Source organism: Lissotriton vulgaris, chromosome 5 (assembly GCF_964263255.1).
Source record: "Lissotriton vulgaris chromosome 5, aLisVul1.2, whole genome shotgun sequence".
Lineage (NCBI taxonomy): Eukaryota > Metazoa > Chordata > Amphibia > Caudata > Salamandridae > Lissotriton > Lissotriton vulgaris.
The window spans coordinates 832,909,922-832,932,210 of NC_141693.1; the positions used below are offsets into that span (position 1 = coordinate 832,909,922).

A 22,289-nucleotide genomic window follows, 5' to 3' on the forward strand; every position below is an offset into this window, starting at 1 on the left:
GTTGTTGGAAGCAATTACAAGAGCTCCTGATCCCAAAAGCAAAGAACATGTAGCATCATTTCTCAGAGTTTGCGCGTTCTATGCTAAGTTTATAAAGAACTTCGCTGCAAAACTGTACATTTGAGAGAACTACTTAAAAAAACAAAGACTTTTTATTGGAGTTAAGCCTGTTAAGATGAATGTGTTGCTCTCAAGAAGGAAATTGTCTCTGCAGGAGTGTTGGCACCTTTCAGTCTCACGAGTGAGTGTATCATAACAGTAGATGTAAGTAATGATGGGCTGGGTGCTACGCTGCCACAAACGTGCAATGCTGGAAACAAAGTAACTGTGGGTTTGCTTCCAGGTCATTGACAGAAAATGAGAAGGTATTCTCTGTTATTGGGCTGTAGAACTTTTTTAGTGTTTCATTTTTAGAAGGAGATTTTCCCTTAAAACAGATCATAAGCCTTTGGTAAATATTCCAGGCGGCACTGTTATGAGGGACCACACTCCTAGATTGGCCAGATTGAGTTCTGAACTTTTACAATATGATTTCAAAATAGAATACATCTCAGGTGGTAAAAATACTAGATCAAATTACATATCACGCTTCCCGGTCAGCTCGGAAGTGAACACTATGTTCTGTGAGGAGGCTGATGAGGAATGTTTAATAGCCACTCTTGATGTTTGCCAGGGTAATATATTCTCCTAGGGCAAGTGAAATGCCAGAATCGTGGAAGATGAAGATTTGGAGAGCGTGAAGAAATATGTTAAAAAGGGATGGCCCAGGCAGAGAGTTTTGCCTGTAAGAATGCAGGCTTATGTCAAGGTGACAGAGGAGTTGTCGGTTGAAAGAAATGGGATGTTGATGAGAGTTGTCAAATTTATACCCCCAGTAGGTTGAGGGAAAAGATAATTGTTAGTGGGCATGAAGGACACCCAGGGCAAACCATCATCAAAAGGAAGAACAGAGAAAACCTATTGGTAGCCAGGTAGGGACACAGAAATTGTCACCAAGGTTTAGGCCTGTGTGATGTGCCACCAGCTGCAAAGGCATGAAAACTGTGGCGATGCCTCTTCAGTTGTGTGTATTACCTAAAGTGACATGGGTCAAACTGGAGATATACTTCATAGGCCCATTCAACACGTTACCATGGGGAACTAGGTTTGCAATAGTAATAGTAGACTACTACAGTAAGTGGTGGGAGGTGAATTTCATTGAAGAGCCCAACACAGAGTCCATTCTCTGTGGGGAAATTTCTTCTTTTTTAGATACCTGCCAGAGATATGGACAGAGATATAAACGGCCAAACAAACATAATGCCCCCCCTCACATATAAGTTTATATTATCATTACTTCCCTTTCTCCTCCTTCCTCCCCCTTTTCTCCCCCCCCCCTTCTCTTGTCTCAATTTGGGGATACACAAGGAATTGAAATGAAATGTTTATTGTTAAAACTGATTTAGAAAATAAGAGATTTAAATGAAGCTACCTGTTAATAGATATGGTTTTTAAGATAGCATTAATGTGTTTTAAGATTTGTGTATAATGGTTTTTATCTCGATATTTTTTCACAAATTTATCTATAGAAAACATGTGGCTCCTCCAGAAGAAGGCGCTGGTCGCCGAAACGCGCGTGGAGAATTATTGTGCCACCTCTTATTTATGAATTATTTTCATGATTGGTTAATAATTGTGTATTGTATTGTTTTTTTTAAAAAAAATGTGTTTTATGTACAGTGATTAATTGCCTTGGATATTTTTTTATGTATATGTAAATCATGTCCTTTTTAATATACGTGTTAATAAATATCAGAATCTGATTTTATTGGTAGCTCTTTTTCCTTTGATATTTCCGTGTTTATTATACTCTTGTTATGATTGCCTAAGTTGTTTTTTGCCAATTGTTTATCTATCCCTGACCTAGGAATCACAAACTTCATGTAATCAGGGGGTCCTTGATAACTATACGTCAAGAGCCCAACACTTTTACAGTTATAAAAATTTCAAGAAATTGTTTTTGAGGGAAGGTTGCCCTAAAGAAATTGTATCTGATAATGGGGTGTAATTTGTATTGAAAGAAAAGAGGAAGTTTTTGCAGAACAATGTGATTAAACACAAACATGTAGTATTGTATCACCCCCTGCCAATGGCCTTGTGGAAAAAAATAACCTCACATTGGTGTAGTGCATTCAGTGGGCTGTTCAAAACGAAATTGAGTTAACGGGAACAGTAGAGAGCATGCTATGGAGTCATCGGTCAAGTCCTACTGCAGTCACAGGTATGTGTCCTTTGCAATCATGAGGGTCCAGGTACCAGGATCCAAACTATGTACTGCATGGTTGAGGGAGTATAAGCTCAAATTTGACGAAGTGCAATTTTTAGACAAGATAATACAGCCCGGGGTGAAAACAAACCAAAGCCAAATGAAAGAAGGGTATGATGCCAGACACAAGGGGCAAAGAAGTGTGATCAATATTGGTGACTGGGTGCGTGTAAAAGATCCTACCTATGTCATTAAAGGGAACTCCAAGTTCAGGTTACCTGGAAGAATTGATGTTGTGTCTAAGAATGCTATCCCCATTAAAGGACATGAATGGTGGAACAAAAGCCGGGTAATGAAGGTGAAGTAGAGAGTCAATAGTGATGAGGATGTGGCCATGTCATCACCAGGCAGGAGTTTATCATCCTCTAGTGGGTAGGCTGATGGTGAAAGTTATGTGTATTTTGTGCCAGGCAATGTTTCCATAGGCCGGCTACTTTAAGATATTTGAAGGTTGTTGATCCCGTGGAACGGAGAAGGAAAAGAGTGGCGAGTTATTGTGATATTTAACCAGTTTATATCTTCTGTTTTCTCAGGGTTAGATTGTGAAACTCATGTATTTTCTATTGTTGTTTTTTTCGTTGTTACTTGCTTGAGTATATAACCATTATCAATGTTTATGTATTTTAGTAATATGAAAGGGGGGAAATGTGATCTCTTTGCATTCCACATTCTGGGTTCAACTCTCATGGAATGTGGAACGTAGAGCAGAAGATGATTATGTAGGTATTTTATGTCTGGCAGTTGCTGTCAGGAGCTGGAGAAGACTGTGGCAAATAAAGATATTTCTTCAACAATACCCAAGGTGTGGAGATACTGTGACTCTAACTTCACTACACATATGTTAGATGTATTGGGAAATAGATTTTGAAAATCCTCCTTTACTCTGCACCCATGGGTCTTCACACATATTTCAAGTTGAAACTTCTATATTAAAAGACTTCAAGACACATGTATTTTTTTGTCTTCCTGCAGCTTGACAAAGTTTGATCAGCTCTTTTTGTTTAATGTTAACTTTAGCAGCACAACAGCCGTGGGAGGGCTAAATTATAAATTGTCTTAATTCTGCTCAGTTAAATGAATTTGTTCCAAGCCGTTCGTTTTAAATGTCATGTTGATAACACCCCACTAAGTTCCAAAATGTAATATTTGTAAGAGTATTCCTTAGGTTAAAAAAGTCAAAGTGTGATGTTATTTATTGTATTTTCTTAATCTTTGTAAGTGATAGAGGAACGGTAGTTAGAATGGTTCAGAGAGACTAGACATTCAGGGATAGAGAAAATCCAATTTTAAAAACTAGCCCCCAGATTCATCATGCTCCTCTTTTGCGAGTCCTTAATAGCGATTATTAAGGAATCGCTATTAAAGACTCGCAAAACGGGATGCATGCAGAAATCGCAAAATTTATAGCGATTTCTACATCTTCCTTATTTGTGAATCGCAAATAAGGAAGCGATTTCAAGGGTGCCAGGGTGATTTACACTGGTGTTGCGCACACACATTTCCAAAAGACATGTGTGTGTGTGTAACATCCAACTTAGAAAAATGCACTAATAAAATGCACTAAAGTGCATTTTTCTAAGTTTTCGCTATTTACCACGAAGTCAGACTTCGTGGTAAATAGCGGCCAAAAATTGCGAAAATTGCATTTGGGATGATGAATCCCAAATGCAATTAAAGCGCTCGCAAAGGGCCAGAATCACAGAATCTGGCCCTTTGCGAGCCCACTTTACCGTCATGAATCTGGCTGAAAGCTTCCACTGACTTTTGTCTGTTATGAGTAATGGTGTTGTAGTTCTAAGCTGAAAGTAAGCAAAAGCATAAAAAATTTTACTTATGGGTAGGTAGCAGTTAGTAAAATAAAACGGGAGAGCTAGTCAAAGGCCACAGACAATCATAACATGTTTCTCATTTTTCAGTTGGAGATTTTCATATAAAAAATGTTTTCGTTGCAGTGTGTGGCGATGTTCATGGACAGTTTTTCGATCTAATGAAGTTATTCGAAGTGGGCGGATCACCAGCTAATACAAGATACCTCTTCCTTGGTGATTATGTTGACAGAGGTTATTTTAGCATAGAGGTAATGGTATACATTAATATACTTTCTATAAGTAATTGTCTCTAAGGGCTTGTGTTTATGAAGGCTGCAAAATATATTGCAGGAGTTATGGTGCAGAAGATTTGTGTATCTTTCATAAGCAAAAACTTTCTGGGGGTGGATACTTCTAACCACAGGTTCCTCACCTTGTGAATACCCCTAGGCGCCAGAATGGATTCAGAGAATTTATTTTCAGCAATTCCCTCACACGTCAGTAGGTGGCACTGTGTCAATTCTGTCCTGTCCATAAGTGACGCTGCTGTAACAAATAATTGCCACCCCTGCGTGCTGATATCACTTCCTTTGTTTTCACGGATCCAGGGCTCAGTCTTCAACTTTGATGTCATTTGACAGTTTTTTTTTGTCCAAATGTTTTCACAGCGTGCAATGAATATGTCCACTCCAAAGACTACAGGATTTAAACCCTGAATGGACTGTCACAAACAGATGTCTGTGACAGACTCTCATCAGGTTTGTGTCTGGTGCCTAGGTTCATCGCACATTTCCAATTCGTGCGAGAACTGTAGCTCAATGAATCCAAAGGTGATCTGGTACAGCAAAGCCAAGCTTTTTGTTGCCATAACACAGAGGGCACGTTAAGGGCTAGTCTTGGTCAAAGTTGAGAGCGCAGATCCGGTGTAGTTTTTGAGGCCGTTCTCAAGAAAGGTCTTTTTCACATTCAAAGTCATCAGGTAAGTCAAAGTCGGAGACAAAAACAGGAGAATTCGAATTGCGACTCTCTATCTTCCCACCACTGTCGTCCAGAGAATTCACTTGGACATCAGGATGCCCAGCGACTTGTCAAGGATCACACAACTTATTCTCACATAGCCCGTACTTTTTGCCCTATCGTTGACCCGCAACAAGTCAAGGCCTTCAAGAAAGTTACTTTGTGCATCTTTGGCACCCTTCCAGATCTCTCTTGGCTCACAATTGGCAGTTCTGTCCTTGATGCGGTCTGTACCTCTTGAGCCTGCTACAGGTTCTGCCATTGACCCTGGGGACCACATCCCTTCTGACTTCATACATGGCAGTGATCCATGCACCTGTTCCCCATTGTTAGAAATAGAGGTCTCTGGTTGGCAGAGGTAGGTACCTTTGTCCAAATAGGGACCCTTGCTTCTGTCAGGGTAAGGGGGATTTCCCCGATTGCGGAGCGGCGTCGGATGTAAGCGAATATGAGAGGTATCGTTTGAAACTGGGTTTGAAAAAATCACAAAGTCAGATTTGCATAACAAATCGTCATTTACATACATTATACAATGTGAAGACTTTACAAACCCAAGGAAGAATCAAAATATTTTGCAGATTTTAATCTTAGGTCGCAAACAACTTATCTAGGGTGTCTTGAACAAGAAAGACGTTAAGCACGGCCTTTTCCCTTATGCATGGTGCCGCGGCCGCTAGTATGTACTCACACTAAATCAGACAACCCAATGCCTATTTAGAAGAGTCTTAAGTGAAAATCAAACAGACATTAAGCTCTGCCTTTTAATATCCATTTTCTAAGACATACATGATTAAATGCTATTCCTTATAAAGAGACAATTATCGTGAAAAGTCCTGATAAAGGTGGTGCTATATTTGTTTGCACACCGAAATGCTACAACGCTTCTGGGCTATTAATTTCGAGGAACTATTGAGTCAAAAGATTTTCTGTATGATATGACTACGATATAGATTCCATCGAATTAACTGTTTTCTGATGATTTTTAATATGTCACCTGTTGTTGTCTCTTTATTTTGTTGATGGATTTGTTACATGAAATGTTTTTATGAATTGTGGACAGTGTTTTGCTGTTTTTTTTTTAAGAATTGTATTATTGGTCTTTGTTAATGTACATTAAATCCATTTTTGAGATTTTTATATCACTTTGTGTGTTTTTATAATTATACGTGGGGTTGTCGAAAGTATACACTTATGAAAGGATTTTGCCTGATGTATGGTTGAACGTGGCTCACAGGTTGGTAGTTGGATCAAGGGAATATTTGTATTGTTACTATAAGGGGGATACACTCCTAAAATAACCCCAGCTCACCCCCTTTATAGCTTGGCATGAGCAGAAAGGCAGTGTGTAAAGCATTTGTGAACACATACAGTAATACAGCGAAAACACTACAAATGGACACCACACTAGTTTAGAAAAATAAGTAATCTTTATCTAAACCAAAACAAGACCAAACAACAAAAATCCACAATACAGTAGGAAAAATATGACTTTCCGATGGTAGAAATAGTTCAGTTCAAAGCACATTGCAGGTACGACACGGTTCACACAAAGTACCTTGGATGTGTCATGCAAACAAACAAAACTGGCCACAAGGCGATGCGTCAGTTCCTTACACTCATGCCCACAACAACCCAGAACACAACGAAACGGAACATACTTTGTCTTTGGAAGGCGGGGGTCGCAAAACCCCCTGGCCGTATTTATTAAGATACAAAATAATAAAATTGTTAAACAAAATATACAATTTTTATGCAAAATTATTCAGAAACATTTAGATACATTTATATCGACAATTGTGATCGGCTAGCCTTAACAAGATTCTAATACAGCTTGTTTCCTAACCGAATATAACATCCTCATCTGAAAATTTTGCATACTAACATTGATGGCGATATGGCAAGGTCGCTAACCGGTGTCAGGTCTTACAAGCTGCACCCTTACGCAGGTGCGCATGCGCAGCCGGGCCCGTTAATTACCCGGTCCACCCCTGCAGCCGAGCCCGTTAATTACTCGGTCCACCCTTGCAGCCGAGCCCGTTAATTACTCGGTCCACCCATGCAGCCGAGCCCGTTACTTACTCGGTCCACCCATGCAGCCGAGCCCGTTAATTACTCGGTCCACTCCATTTAACCAGTGAAGGAGGGCCCTAACTTGCGTTACCAGCTGCCCCTGAAGTTCTAGGAGGGGCCAGTGACCCCTCCTCCCCCTGGGCGGACACCTCCAAAAGATGATACCGCCCCCAAGACCTTAAAATAGCTGCTCACCGGTCATAACCTTACCGCATGACCAATACCCTAATAAATACGACGATCTGTGGAAAAAAGGACTAAAGGACAGCTACAGTATCTATAACACATGTATGACATACAATCATCAAGCTACTATAGGAAAAAGGGCCTAAACAACAGAAAACATTTAACAATTACATTTTACATTTCTCCATGAAACGAGAAGCAAATACTAAATCCATGACATGTATACACAACTCCCGTCTATACAAACAGTCTACTAACATTTCTTCTTCGATTCAACAACCTAGCGGGAAAAATTTACTTCATTAATAACCAAACAGGTATACATAATGCACAACACAGCTTTGTTCCAGGGATGGGGGGTGGGGAAAATTAGGAGGCCCCGAGCGCGGGGCACGACCAGTGTGGGGGAGCGTCAGGCGACAAGAAGGGCCAACTGAGCGCTCCCCCCTCCTTTATTCCCAGGGACGCGGGGAGAGGGCGGGCCGCCCCCTCCCCTTACCCCTCGACGCCCGCCCCTCTGACCCGGAAGACTGCACAACGCCTCCGGATCAGGGATTGGGCGCCGGCCAACCGGTGGTGTGGCGCACACCTCCCGCGTACCATTGGACGCCTGGAGATCACGCCCCCACACCACCGGCAGGCATGGGAAAAGGGGATCACCGCGCTGCCATGCGGGCGGGGGGGCCAAGGGCCCCCCCTTTTCACATGGTCAGCGACGGCTACCGCCCCCCTCCCTGTATGCCCACAACAACCCAGAACCCAACAAAACGGAACATGGTTTGTCTTTTGAAGGCGGGGGGGTCGCAAAATTCCCCAGCCGTATTTATTAAGATACAAAATAATAAAATTGTTAAACAAAATATACAATTTTTATGCAAAATTATTCAGAAACATTTAGATACATTTATATCGACAATTGTGATCAGCTAGCCTTAACAAGATTCTAATACAGCTTGTTTCCTAACCGAATCTAACATCCTCATCTGAAAATTTTGCATACTAACATTGATGGCGATATGGCAAGGTCGCTAACCGGTGTCAGGTCTTACAAGCTGCGCCCTTACGCAGGTGCGCATGCGCAGCCGGGCCAGTTAGTTGCCCGGTCCACCCCTGCAGCCGAGCCCGTTAATTACTCGGTCCACCCTTGCAGCCAAGCCCGTTAATTACTCGGTCCACCCATGCAGCCGAGCCTGTTGCTTACACGGTCCACCCATGCAGCCAAGCCCGTTAATTACTCGGTCCACCCCGTGAACTCCATTTAACCAGTGAAGGAGGGCCCTAACTTGCGTTACCAGCTGCCCCTGAAGTTCTAGGAGGGGCCAGTGACCCCTCCTCCACCTGGGCGGACACCTCCAAAGGATGATGCCGCCCCCTAAGACCTTAAAATAGCTGCTCACCGGTCATGACCTTACGGCCACAGGCCAGCATTGTTACCCGACGATCTGGCCTCCCCCTTCCTACTCCTCAGAAAGGTCATGTCCCCTTCGCCTTTTATCCCTCTAGTCATGCTAAAAGGTTATTTGACCACAGGACGTTCCCAGCCTCAGTCAGGTGTACCCCATCCCGTAGGTAGAAATGCCCCCCCCCCCAAATACACCCATGAGGAATCGTCTGCAACCGGGGGGCCGAAACAATTTGTCCAACTGTGTGTTGATCTTCTTTACTGAGTGATTCAACGCCTTGACCGAGTCCCCTCCTCGCCACTGCCAACAAGGAATAAGTTGGGACCAGACTACCGTGCAGCCCGCACAAGTCCTAGAAACCCACCCCGCAGTGGATATGATCTCATCTATCAGGATGCGTCTCCCCAGTTTTGTCAAGTCGTTCTCCCCCAGGTGAAGTATCACCACTGACGGGTGGGCGGGTGGCTGCGACAATAATTCCAGAAAGTAATCCCTGAACTGCCGAATACCCAGGCCTCCCCTCCCGAAGAATGAGATGGAGAACCCCCCCTCTTCCGCCCTTCTAATCCGGTCACCTGCGAGAAATACACTTTTTGCACGCCTAACAAAAGAGTGGCCCACAACCCAAGTCACCAACGTCGGATGATCTTCCTGTTGCTTTTGTTGCGATGACTCTGTCTTCTGCCGACATTCGGCAAGTTCCTCTCCCACGTGACAGGTTCGAGAAACTGCAAAACCAAGAGATACAAGCATGAGTCATCCGGCTATGTCACAACATGTCAACACGTACGTAGCGTTTGTAACACTCAGAGGACCACCTCCCAATCCTTTTAACCTTATCGGCTGGTAGTTCCCGTACCACTGCTTCAGTTGCTGCCCCGATTCTAAAAGAATGAGAGCCAAATTCCGCTGGATCCAAGCCTGCCTTTCCAACCGTTATTTCCAGGACCTTCCTAAACTGGTACCTGGTTTAAGGAGTACCATCACTGTGACACAATAGTGCCCGTCCGGGCTTCCCGTCCCGCTGCCTCCTAAAAGCCTCCACATGCGAGACTGGGCAACAAGGGTTGGTCCGAGCACGGTGAAGCACTATTGTTTCCCCCTTTCCCTCCTGGTCGGTCTTCGATCTTTGAATCGTTACACACATGGTATCGGCATGGATCCCCACACATGCCATTTGTAGGCCACCCTCTTTGTCCACTTTGGACGCTGCTACTAGCTCGCCTAATCTCTGGGCCCCATAAAACGCTAGCGTGAACGCCGCCTTGAAAAGCAGCACCTCCCAAGGGGAACTACAGACATCAGGAAGAGCTAACAACAGGGCTGTAAGCCTTACCAGCCCAATGGGCTTTCTCGAATCTGTCGAGTGTCCCTGAATGCGACGCCAGCCCCTCAATGCCTTGCGCACTACAAACGTGTTCGTAAGGTCCCTCACACCCCTGGCCTGTGCAAAGAATGAGACCGCAACCCTGTGTCTGTTCGCGGCTGCCACCGAGCGCCCTCCCTTGTGCATCAGCTCTAGGTATGCAACAAAACTGTCCTCACGTGCCCAGTTACTCTCCCAGCCCTGCCCAAGGAAAATACAGTAAGACCAGAACGCCCCTTCGTATGCTGTTCTGGTCCGTGGGGCTAGGCTAGATGCCACGAGGTACGGTAGTCTGGGGCACCAATCCGCCAGAGAGCAACCGGGAAAGGTGCTGGCGATGGGTCCGCTGCTGGGAGCTGTTCCCTGAACACCTGCATTTTGAAGCGAGAAAGGGCATCAGCTGCATTATTGAGAACACCTGGCACATGTTTGGCCCTGAAGGTCACGTTCCTTTTCAAAGATTGTAGCACAATTTCTTTTACCAAGTGCAGTATGAATGGACACCACGCCGCCTGCTGGTTAACGCATTCTACAACGTTCATATTGTCCGACCAGAACACCACTGAGCGATTGCTGAGGTGCGCCGGCCAGACCATGAATGCTACCCATATCGGGAACAATTCCAGGAATCCGATGTTGGTGGTTCATCCCCACGAACCCCATGCCTCGGGCCACTTTTGGGTGACCCACTTCGTGCCCAGGATGGCGCCAAAGCCCACGCTACCAGCAGCGTCGGTCCATAAACATAACTCTGCCGACGACGTGGGGGGGGGGGCGGCCACACTACTCTGCCATTGAAATCCTCCAGGAATGCTACCCATATACGCATATCCTGGCAAACCTCTGCTGACAGTCTAGTGCGGTGATGTTTCTCTCATAAACCTTTCATGGCTTGGGCAATCGACCGAGAGAAGGGGCGTGCCATTGGGATAACTCGCAATGCAAAGTTCAATTGGCCCACCGTCTCCTGTAGCTGCTGCAATGTAACTTTCTCCTTCTGAAGGCACTGGCGCAATGCCGCCCTAAATTTCGCTATTTTGCCTGCGGGTAATCTAAAGCACCCCTCCAGCGAATCAATCTCGATACCCAAGAACTCCAAACAAGTGGTCGGGCCAACCGTCTTCCCAGGCGCTAGCGGAACCCCGAAAGTCCGCATGAGCACGCAAAATTCCTGCAATGCCCAGGCACACTCCGAAGTCCCTGCCGCTCCCAAGAACAGAAAGTCGTCCAAATAATGCATAACCTGCTTGTGGCCCGTGGCCTGTCTCATGACCCACTTCAGAAAAGAACTGAAGGTCTCAAAGTACGCACAAGAAATCGAGCAACCCATCGGCATACATTTATCCATATAGAACTTTCCTTCAAAAGCGAAACCAAGTAGGTGGTGATCCAAAGGATGCACCGGCAACAAACGAAAGGCGGATTCAATATCAGATTTGGCCATGAGAGTGCCCCGCCCCAAACCCCGCAATAACTCAACCGCTTGGTCAAAGGAGGCATATTTCACACTGCAAATTGCTTCATCTATCGCATCATTCACGGACACCCCTCTTGGTGCCGATAAGTTGTGGATCAATCTAAACTCGCCCTTCTCTTTCTTGGGGACAATGCCTAATGGTGAACACACAAAATTTGGCACCGGGACTTCCTGAAATGGCCCCGCTATCCTGCCCAGGGACAGTTCTTTTCGAATCTTAGCCATAACTACCGCAGGATTCTGTTGTACAGATAACTGGTTCCTACAGTGTCCACTGCCGACGTGTCCCCCAGCCGGGATCCGAAAGCCTTGGGAGAAACCTTCTTGCAATAACGCAGCTGCTCCGTGGTCTGGGTATCTGTTCAACCATGGGATCATTGCCAGGACATTAACCGGGGATGGGCTAACCGGACTTCCAACACTATTAGGGTTTCTTTCCCCCTCTCTGATTCTGGCTACCATTTTTCCTGCAAGTCGTCTCGGGATGAGAGGTGTGACCACAGATTGCGCATGCATGTCTAAATCTACAAGTGCCGGCCGGTCTTGTACAGGAACGCTTGTTAAAGTCCCAACACACACCTTTCCTTTCCCTGCCACCCCCCTTACCTTTTCCTGGGAACTCATTCCCTGGTACCGCCCGAAAGGGCTGCTGGGTCTTTGCAGGGAACACGTTGGCTACGGTCCCGGGCTGGGTGGGAGCCGTGCCCCCTACGAACTGCTTATGCCACGACAGTGAGTCCACCTTGTCCCATGACAATGATAAATCAAACTCTTTCGACTTTCTGAAATTCACGTCATATTCTTTCCATGCATCCCCGGCATTTTGCTTGCTCCAACCCACAATCCTGCTCTGATAGCACGCCATTGCCGCATGAACGTTTGGAGGGCGTTCAACAGTGATAGCTGTAAGGATGGAGAATGACCTGATCCAATTGCTCAGTGTTTCCTCCACCCTAAACTTTGCACACTGTACTCTCCATTCGCTAGGGTGCATCCACTCTTTTTGCAGTTTGGCATTTTCCATTTCCCTATTGTCTAACAACAAAGAGAAAATATATATGTACTTTCCCGCCCAAATTATCTCTTTCACAGCTCGAGATACATGTTGCCCTAAATCCTCGCTCCGGGACGAAATCGTCCCGTCTCCTAAGAGAGGCAGGGCTACCTCCTTACCGTTACCGGGCGCCGGGGCTGGTCCTGCATCGTTTCTAGTCGGTCGAGCGGCATCCAAACCTGCAGAGGGAGGAGAAACAGAGGCGAACCGTACTTGTAACTGTTCCCGCCCTAATCTTCTCTACCATTTTTGCCACCTCTGCGGCATGGTCTAATGTTGAGTGCATCATACCGCCTTTCTGTAACCAAGGAAGTATCGCCCCTATTTGTGCCGTTAACTCAGGAGGGATCTGAGTGTCACAATACTGTATTGCTGCCGGCACCGCTGGAGCAGACGGTGCCACGGGTGCCGGCACTGGAAGTGATGGGAGTGGGCCATCAGGGGCAGGTGGCGCCGGCCCGACCGGATTGGTCCCTGCTGGCAATGCGGGCGCCAGTGCCAAGGGGGGCGGGAGTACCGGCTCCGGGGTAGAGGGCACTGCCACCGGTGCACTAGCAGAAGCATTGCGCCTAGGCCGTTTAGCCTTGCCCTTCTTCAGCGAAGAATCGGAATCCCCTTCAGGTAAAGGCGCGTCAATCTGCCGCTTGGGCCTACCGCGCGGGCCTTCGATATCATCCATTCTTTTCATCATACGGGCCTCTAGGCCATCAACCGACCTCAATCTTTTATCCATGGCATTCATCTTACGCATCATGACCTGAAACATCAGCTCCATCTTTGACCCCTTAGCCTTAGCTCCTGGCATTCTTACTATTGCTCAATTCACTCACAGCTCAAATTCGCTACAAGTGCGCCCTATACCTTCACGAGACGGAGGATGTGCAGGGGGCTATGAGCACCACGCAACAGCGACCGCAACACTGGCTATTCCAAATGTAGTAGGTGACCAGACTCTAACGTAGAACCACCTGGCGGCCACACAAAGCGATGAAATGCAAGCCCCCCGCTTCCTCTTACTGTCGTTGACTTGTGTGTCCTGTACTCTACAAATCCACTGTCCTCGGTCTGTACGTTCACTCTCCGTTTGTCGATTCCAATGTCGCGCTACCACACACTCCAATCAGCAATCCTTGATCTGAAAAAGAAAACAGAAAATTAGGAGGCCCCGAGCTCGGGGCACGACCAGTGTGGGGGAGCGTCAGGCGACAAGAAGGGCCAACTGAGCGCTCCCCCCTCCTTTATTCCCAGGGACGCGGGAAGAGGGTGGGCCGCCCCCTCCCCTTACCCCTCGACGCCCGCCCCTCTGACCCGGAAGACTGCACCACGCCTCCGGATCAGGGATTGGGCGCCGGCCAACCGGTGGTGTGGCGCACACCTCCCGCGAACCATTGGGCGCCGGTAGATCACGTCCCCACACCACCGGCAGGCATGGGAAGAGGGGATCGTCGCGCTGCCATGCGGGCGGGGGGGCCAAGGGCCCCCCCTTTTCATTCTTGCAGCCGCACTGCTGGCTTTGCGTCTAAATCGGTGCAGTGATCTCGGACTTCGGCGATCGATGCGGCGATTTCTCGAGCTGCGGCAGGAGCTGTAACGGTTTCTCGAAGATGCGCGGGGACCGGTAGAGATAAGTCAGGCTTCTCTGTGTTGCTTTGATTTTCCAGCTCCCAGTGGACAACAGTCTCCAGAGGTCCAAAACAACAGCAGGCACCTCTTTGCAAGTCGGAACTCCCAGCAAGGAAGTTCAGGGGAGCTGGTGGTGAAGTCTGTGTGTCCTTGAGACTTCAGAACTGGAGGCAAGCTCAGTTTCAAGCCCTTGAAGATCTTCCTCAAGCAGGGGACACAGCAAACAGTAAAGTTCTTGCTCTCCTTTCCTTGGCAGCAAGTAGCCACTGCAGGCAGACCCCAGACAACAAACAGCACAGGGCCAGTATTTCCACACAGCTTCTCCGGCTCTTCTCCTTGGCAAAGGTTCCTCTTGATATCCAGAAGTGATCTAAAGTTCTGGGCCTCAATATTTATACTAGAAAATCCTTTGTTCTCTGGTGGCAGAGAAGCCCTGTACTTGGTCAAAACCGGTTCTGTCCTCTCTGGTGCAGTTTCCTGGCAGGAGGTGGAGTCAACATTGTGGAAGGCAGGCCAGGCCCATTCAGGTGAAAGGAAATCTCATCCCCCTACTCTAAATGCAGCCCAGGTCTATTCAGCCCAGCCCTGACTAATCAGCCTGCTCCACCCCGGCCCCTGTCATCCAAAGCCAGACAAGCAATACACAAACCTAGCAGAGGCACACTAAATGGCTAAGCAAGAAAATACCTACTTTCTAAAAGTGGTATTTTCAAACACAGAATGTAAAAATAACCCTCACTAAAAGATGCATTTTAACATTCTGAGTTCAGGCATATCAAACTTTATTTTTTTACCTTGTTCCCAGGGCTAGTTATGTTTATAAGATGTTATAAGCATACTCCCTATTCTAACCTATCGGAACAGGCAGCAATAGTGAAAAACAAACGTGGCAGTCATTTACGATCGGGCAATGCCACACACACCAGGGCATGTCCTACCTTTCACATACACTGCACCCTGCCCACAGGTACACCTTGAGCCTACCTTAGGGGTGACTAAAATGGAGAAAATGGAAGGTTAGGGCCTGGCAAGTAGGTACACTTGCCACGTTGACATGGCAGTACTAGTCTGCACACAGGCTCTTCAATAGCAGGCCAGGGTTAAATTACAGGCTGCTTATGTGGGTGCCCACCAGCAGCATTTCATTTACAGGCCCTGGGCACACACAGTGGTGCACTGTACTAGGGACTGATTAGTAAATCAAATCAACCAATCATGGACACACCATCCATAACAACAATTTACAAAGGGAGCACTTGCACTTCGGCACTGAACAGCAGTGGCAAAGTGTCCAAACCATATAGACCAGCAAAACGGAGTCCAACACACAGCAAAAACAAAGGAGGCAACGACAAATAATGCAGGGAATGACCAATGGTGCCAGGTCTAACGCCCCTGTGCTGATGCTGTAGGAAGAACCAGTTATTTTTTTCAGATTCGTTATGACCTAAACAGAGGACGTGCCCCCTCCCCCTTCTTCCCTCAGAATCAAAACACAGCAAATTCAACCCCATTCTAACTCAGATGGGATGCTGCTTTTATCCAGGCCATTACATATTCCTTTAGCTTCCGATTCTGACCAACACGAGGATGAGGGAGACAAGTGTCAGAATCCCTTTCAGAGGGCTATGAGATACAGGGCCCAACTGTGGTGTGTGTGACTTTTTACTCCTGAAGTCCCAGGGTCCGACATGCCATGAGTCCTGAGAAACTGTTCCAAGTACCCCTTCAGCACTTGCCTCCCAGTGGTAGTGCAGATCGAGCATTCCACGGTTTCTTGAGGAGGAAGGAGGTGCAAGGTGAACACAAGTTCAAGATTAAAAATATACCTAGCAACACCAATAAATGAATGTCCAGCCACTAGCTTTTATGAAAAAAGTAGTATTTATATTACAACACTAAAGGAAATATGACATACACAAACAATGTACCCAGCCCTCCCAAGGCGGCACTCTAGCATATTCTAGGCAGAGCCCCAAGTCATACTTCCTGTCTACTGGGAGTGTTTATTCCCCATTTACGATAGGCGAAATTCAGGTTAGGTGCCATTACGAGTCCGAGTCTTAGAATTCTCAATCTAGCTTTTCAGGAGTCAGAGTGTTCCAGCGCAATGAGGTAATGAGGCTGAGCAAGTTTCTCCTGGGCTCTTCGGCACAGTGTTCAGTCTTATTCTCTCCCACTGGTGTTGTGATATGGAAGACCCTGGGAGCATTGTGGAGGACTGGAGCAGTTGCCGGCATTGTGTGATCGTCTCGTCGCTGCAGGCCTGGGGTCTGATTATCTATGGATGATGTGGTAAGTTCCTCATATCCTGCTGGCATGTTGGGTAAAGTCAGTCTGCTTCTGATGCTTAAGTGGGGGCACTGACTACCTGGGTCAGAACATGGGTTGCCACATATTGCACCTGGCGACAGCCATCCTTCTTATATGGTCCACCAGGGTGACAGCCCTTACTCTTCACTGTAGCCCCCTCTCTGGCATACAGGCCTACTAACAGAAATCCACACAAGGGCAATGGCCCGATCTGTGGAAAAGCAGTTCCCTTTACGGCAGCCCCCTCTGTGATATATCGTGGCTGACTTTAGTCTATACACAAGTAATGGCGAGATCGGTCCAACAGCCACTTTCTCACACCTCGCTATGGAGATCAACTCGCCAGGATCCCTCACTGGACCTCGCTTCCTGCAGGCGCTCTCCTCTACCTCCAGGGTCTTCTGGTCTCCACAGTCAGGCAGACACTGGTGCTCCGGATTCAAGGGCAGGTGGTCTTGATTTCCTTGGGTGATGTCCGCTCACCCAGCTGGGAACATGGCAGACCTGGATCCACATGCCTGATAACAATAGGCAGAACTCTTGTTGACCTTCTCCACCTCAACGTACAGCCCAGGCTTGCTATTTGACGTTCGGCAATATGAGAGCTCCTAGCTCCCCTTTTTATGATGCATTTCCAGACACAAATGTGATTTAATTCCCCATTCTTTGAAGTTGAAGTTCATGTTTCAGGAGGTGCCTCCTTTAAAGTTCCATTTTCTATGTCCTGCCCTTTGCCCAGGAAGAAGGCTGTTACAGGAGGAGGAGTGGCTCCAACCCAGTTGGCTCCACAACACCGGCCATGGGAGTTAGTCGTGGATCAAACCTGATTGTCAGGCTCACTGATATATGCATATTACAATTTACAGAGTCCCCCAGCCCTACTCTTTATGATTTTCCTGATCAGCCCCTTCTTCCTCAGATATTCCCAGGCCCCTCTGACCAGTGACCTTTTCAGAATCATGGAGCACTGTGGAAGTGCACTTGAAAGCCTGGCTATCCCTTCCTTCAGTTTGTGTCCCACCCAGTTCTCAGGAATATAGCAAACCACAAATCTGTTTGGGAGGCTGCCTTACTTCCACATGCCTTCCTCAGGATTTTGGGCTTCTGACATGGAACCCACTGTCTTCTGTGTATTGTCCCATTCTCAGCCACCCTTATATCACAAAAGGCACATAAAATTGCTGCACAGTGCTGTTCCGGTTCCGTCTTATGGCCAGTGTTGTTGAGCATGTTCATGTTTTCTCAGCATTATTGGTTGCTGACTTTCCTTTTTCTGGTTATTGTAGTCCTTCAGGCAGATATAGTATCTTAAATGATTCTATTCCTTCTATTGGGAAAGGTTGTTCGAGAACATTTCCCTCTATGGTGTACCAAATTCTTCAGTACCTACAATTAATGTAGGTTGATCCTTAAGGGTAGAGGTGTGGACCTTGTTCTACCTTTTCTAGAAGACTGTTATTACCAATATTCAGGGTTTTTGCTCTCTCACAGGGTGATTCCCTTCATTATCTACTTGTCTATAATTGCAGGCAGACAACTCTTTGCCTTATATTCTGCCTTTAAAGGCGGTGGATTGGTCTCACTTGACGCAATGTGGCTCCTGTAGGGCAAATTAATATTAATCTTTTTCAGCTTTTACCAGTCCATCGATGATGGTCTCTGTGTACAAGGCAAGGACTTGTGCAGACCTTCGTATTGGGTAGGCTATCAAGATTTATTTTACTTCTTCATATCTTATTCGATTTTATGCTGCCATGGTTTAAAGGTGGTCAACTTGCATTACTCTGATGGGTTGGATGCTGCTGCGTTTTTAATTGTATGATTCCGCTATGGCCACATCCTGTATAGTCACTGTTGCCTGCGGGTTATTTCTCTTTCAGCTATCTTTTAAAAATACATTTTCTTTTTTTGATACATAGGCGTTTGAATGTTTACTCCTATATCTCCATTTATACCCGTATTTTGATATATATGGGATGTTCTAGAAGTCCTTGTACATCTCTAGTTCTTTTTTTCTTTGAAAGGACTGCTTCTATGTCAATAGGGGTAAGGATGTCTTTGACTTTTCTATTATAGGAACATTTGTTTTCTACATAGAGGATGGATTTTCCCTGTGTTCTTTACAGAGCAGTCCTGTCCATAGCTGGTTTACAGGTGTGGGTCAGCGGCACGGCTGGCTGTTATGGGTTCATAGGTTTGAACATGCTATCCTGCTTTTAATATATAACCATGTGGTGGATGACAAGGTCTTGTTGGCATGGGTGATATCTTTCCTATGTGTTTATTGCCTTATACTTTTTTTTACTGTGGTTCCGTCCACAGTTATTGTGAAAAGAGATCTTTATTCGGTCTGCACGTTTGTTGGACAACATAAACTTTGGGTAAGGTGCCTAGATTGATTCCGGGCACCACCACAGGACATGTTGGCCTAGATACCAGCTATCTCACAGTGCCACCAGAAGCCCCTAACCCTACTAGCAAACAAATGGTTTCTAGCAACCACTGAACATGACAACCCTGATCCTTGAGGGATCGTTGTAACAGATCAGAACCTCTTGCTCAGTCACTCATGCTCTTTGTTCTCAGAGAAATATACTGAGCATACACATTGGGACGTTTTCAATATATTTATTGAGCAAATGTTATTCTTGTATAATATACATGTGCTGTGATAATCAGTAGAGAGAAGCAGATGAAAGCGATTACAAGCACCGAAGTAATAAATATTAGATACAGTTATACCATGGTGCTAAAACAGTGTTTATATGCAGGCATATAATCGATCAATCAATGTATTTGTAGAGTGCGCTACTCACCCGTGAGGGTCTCAAGGCGCTATGGGGTGGGGGAAGCAGCTACTGGTCGAACAGCCAGGTCTTGAGAAGTCTCCTGAAGGTCAACAGGTCCTGTGTCTGGCGCAGGTGGGCGAGGAGGGTGTTCCATGTCTTGGCGGCGAGGTGGGAGAATGATCTGCCGCCGGTGGTCGTTCAGCGGATGCGTGGGACGGTGGCGAGGGCGAGTTCTGCAGAGTGGAGCTGGCGGTTCGGTGTGTAGGAGGACAGTTGTTCGTTGAGATATGCTGGTCCGGCGTTGTGGAGTGCTTTGTGAGCGTGGGTGAGGAGCTTGAAGGTGATCCTCGTGTTGACCGGGAGCCAATGCAGATCTCTCAGGTGGGTGGTGATGTGGCTGTGGCGAGGGAGTCTGAGGATGAGGTGTGCGGAGGCATTTTGTATGCGTTGGAGTCTCTTCTGAGTGTGGCCGTAGTTCCTGCATAGAGGGAGTTAGCGTAGTGCAGCCTGCTGCTGACGAGGGCCTGGGTGACCGTTCTTTGGTTTCAGTGGGGATCCATCTCAGGATCTTGCGAAGCATGTGGAGGGTGTTGAAGCTGGAGGAGGAAACCGCGTTGACTTGCTGGGTCATAGAGAGTGTTGAGTCCAGGACGAACCCCAGGTTGTGTGCGTGGTGAGTGGGCGTCGGGGCAGCTCCCAGCGTGGTCGGCCACCAGGAGTCGTCACATGCGGAAGGGGTGGAGCCGTGGATGAGGATCTCCGTCTTGTCCGAGTTCAGTTTCAGCCGGCTGGTCTTCATCCATTCTGCGACAGCCTTCATTCCCTCGTGTAGGTTGGATTTGCCAGTGTCAGGGTCCTTGGTGAGGGAGAGGATCAGTTGGGTGTCGTCGGCATACAAGACGATGTTGAGGTGGTGTGCTCAGACGATGTTGGCGAGCGGTGCCATGTAAATGTTAAAAAGGGTCGGGCTGATGGATGATACTTGGGGTACGCAGCAGGTGATCGTGGTGACTTCGGATAGAAAGGGGGGGAGGCGGACTCTCTGGGTTCTGCCGGTGAGGAAGGAGGTGATCCAGTCCATGGTTTTGTCTCGGATCCCTGCGTTGTGGAGGCGTGTGCGCAGGGTGTGGTGGCAGACGGGTTCGAAGGCGGCCGATAGGCCCAGGAGGATGAGGGCCGCGGTTTCGCTGTTGTTCAGTATGGCCCTGAAGTAGTCAGTGGCGGCGATGAGGGCGATTTCGGTGCTGTGATTGCTGCGAAAGCTGGATTTGGAGGGGTCCAGGACTTTGTTCACCTCCAGGAAATGGGTCAGTTGTTTTTTTTGTTGAAAATATTTTTATTGAGCACTACAAATAATACACAGGTGTATACAGTAAATTATAAGCGTTGTGAAGGCCTCTCATAGCAGCAAGGCTGCCTGGATCCTGGCCTCATGCTAAGATAAGGTATACAATTGTCTTACAGCATGCCTGAGAGTATAAATGTAGAAACTCTACATCCATTCAGGTAACAACAACTCAAATAAGTGGTGACATGTGCAGTACCCTTTTCACCCCCCACCCTCAATAGTCCTCCCCAAACTATACCCCAACAAACAAGTAACTCAAGTGCTGCAACACAGAGTAATAACAAGAACAAAACCTCTCACAAAACCTCTCACTAGTATTCAATTCTATCTAGGTAATAAATCCTACATCAATTCAAATAATGCATTGTCCCAGAACAGAAGTTATTGAACAAACCTTCCTACTGTTTGCTGGATACTCTGGGCATCTCGATTGAAGAGAAACCACGGGGCTGAACTGACCTTTTGCTGCCCGTTGTAAGCGCCTGCCTGTATCGTCACCTCTTCGCAGCTGGTGTGACGCGGAGCTAGAGGGGGCATAGAACACCATCACCCATAACACACCTGGGCCTGAAGCCGCCTCCCCGTCACGCCCCCCACAGGTGGGATAAAGGCGAGACCTGAACCGCGCATCGCGGGAGACCTTCCTACTGTTTGCTGGATACTCTGGGCATCTCGATTGAGGAGAAACCACGGGGCTGAACTGACCTTTTGCTGCCCGTTGTAAGCGCCTGCCTGTATCGTCACCTCTCGCGTTTCCTGCTTCGCGGGAAACGCTCGCAGCTGGTGTGACGCGGAGCTAGAGGGGGCATAGAACACCATCGCCCATAACACACCTGGGCCTGAAGCCGCCTCCCCGTCACGCCCCCCCACAGGTGGGATAAAGGCAAGACCTGAACCGCGCATCGCGGGAGACCTTCCTACTGTTTGCTGGATACTCTGGGCACCTCGATTGAGGAGAAACCACGGGCTGAACTGACCTTTTGCTGCCCGTTGTAAGCGCCTGCCTGTATCGTCACGTCTCGCGTTTCCCGCGAAGCGGGAAACGCGAGCAGCTGGTGTGACGCAGAGCTAGAGGGGGCATAGAACACCATCGCCCATAACACACCTGGGCCTGAAGCCGCCTCCCCGTCACGCCCCCCACAGGTGGGATAAAGGCGAGACCTGAACCGCGCATCGCGGGAGACCTTCCTACTGTTTGCCGGATACTCTGGGCATCTCGATTGAGGAGAAACCACGGGCTGAACTGACCTTTTGCTGCCCGTTGTAAGCGCCTGCCTGTATCGTCACCTCTCGCGTTTCCCGCTTTGCGGGAAACGCTCGCAGTTGATGTGACGCGGAGCTAGAAGGGGCATAGAACACCATCGCCCATAACACACCTGGGCCTGAAGCCGCCTCCCCGTCACGCCCCCCCACAGGTGGGATAAAGGCGAGACCTGAACCGCGCATCGCGGGAGACCTTCCTACTGTTTGCTGGATACTCTGGGCATCTCGATTGAGGAGAAACCACGGGGCTGAACTGACCTTTTGCTG

At 47.4% G+C, this 22,289-nt stretch overlaps 1 protein-coding gene across 9 annotated transcripts in view; it reads left to right on the forward strand.

Annotated features, from left to right (window-relative positions):
- PPP3CB (protein phosphatase 3 catalytic subunit beta) overlaps positions 1–22,289 on the forward strand; it is a 1,016,614-nt gene that overhangs the window by 262,218 nt on the left and 732,107 nt on the right. For all 9 annotated transcript variants that reach the window (XM_086922326.1, XM_086922329.1, XM_086922328.1 and 6 more), the window contains one exon: positions 4,258–4,382. In XM_086922326.1, the coding sequence (XP_086778452.1) occupies positions 4,258–4,382 (125 nt within the window). The remainder of the gene's footprint in view (positions 1–4,257; positions 4,383–22,289) is intronic.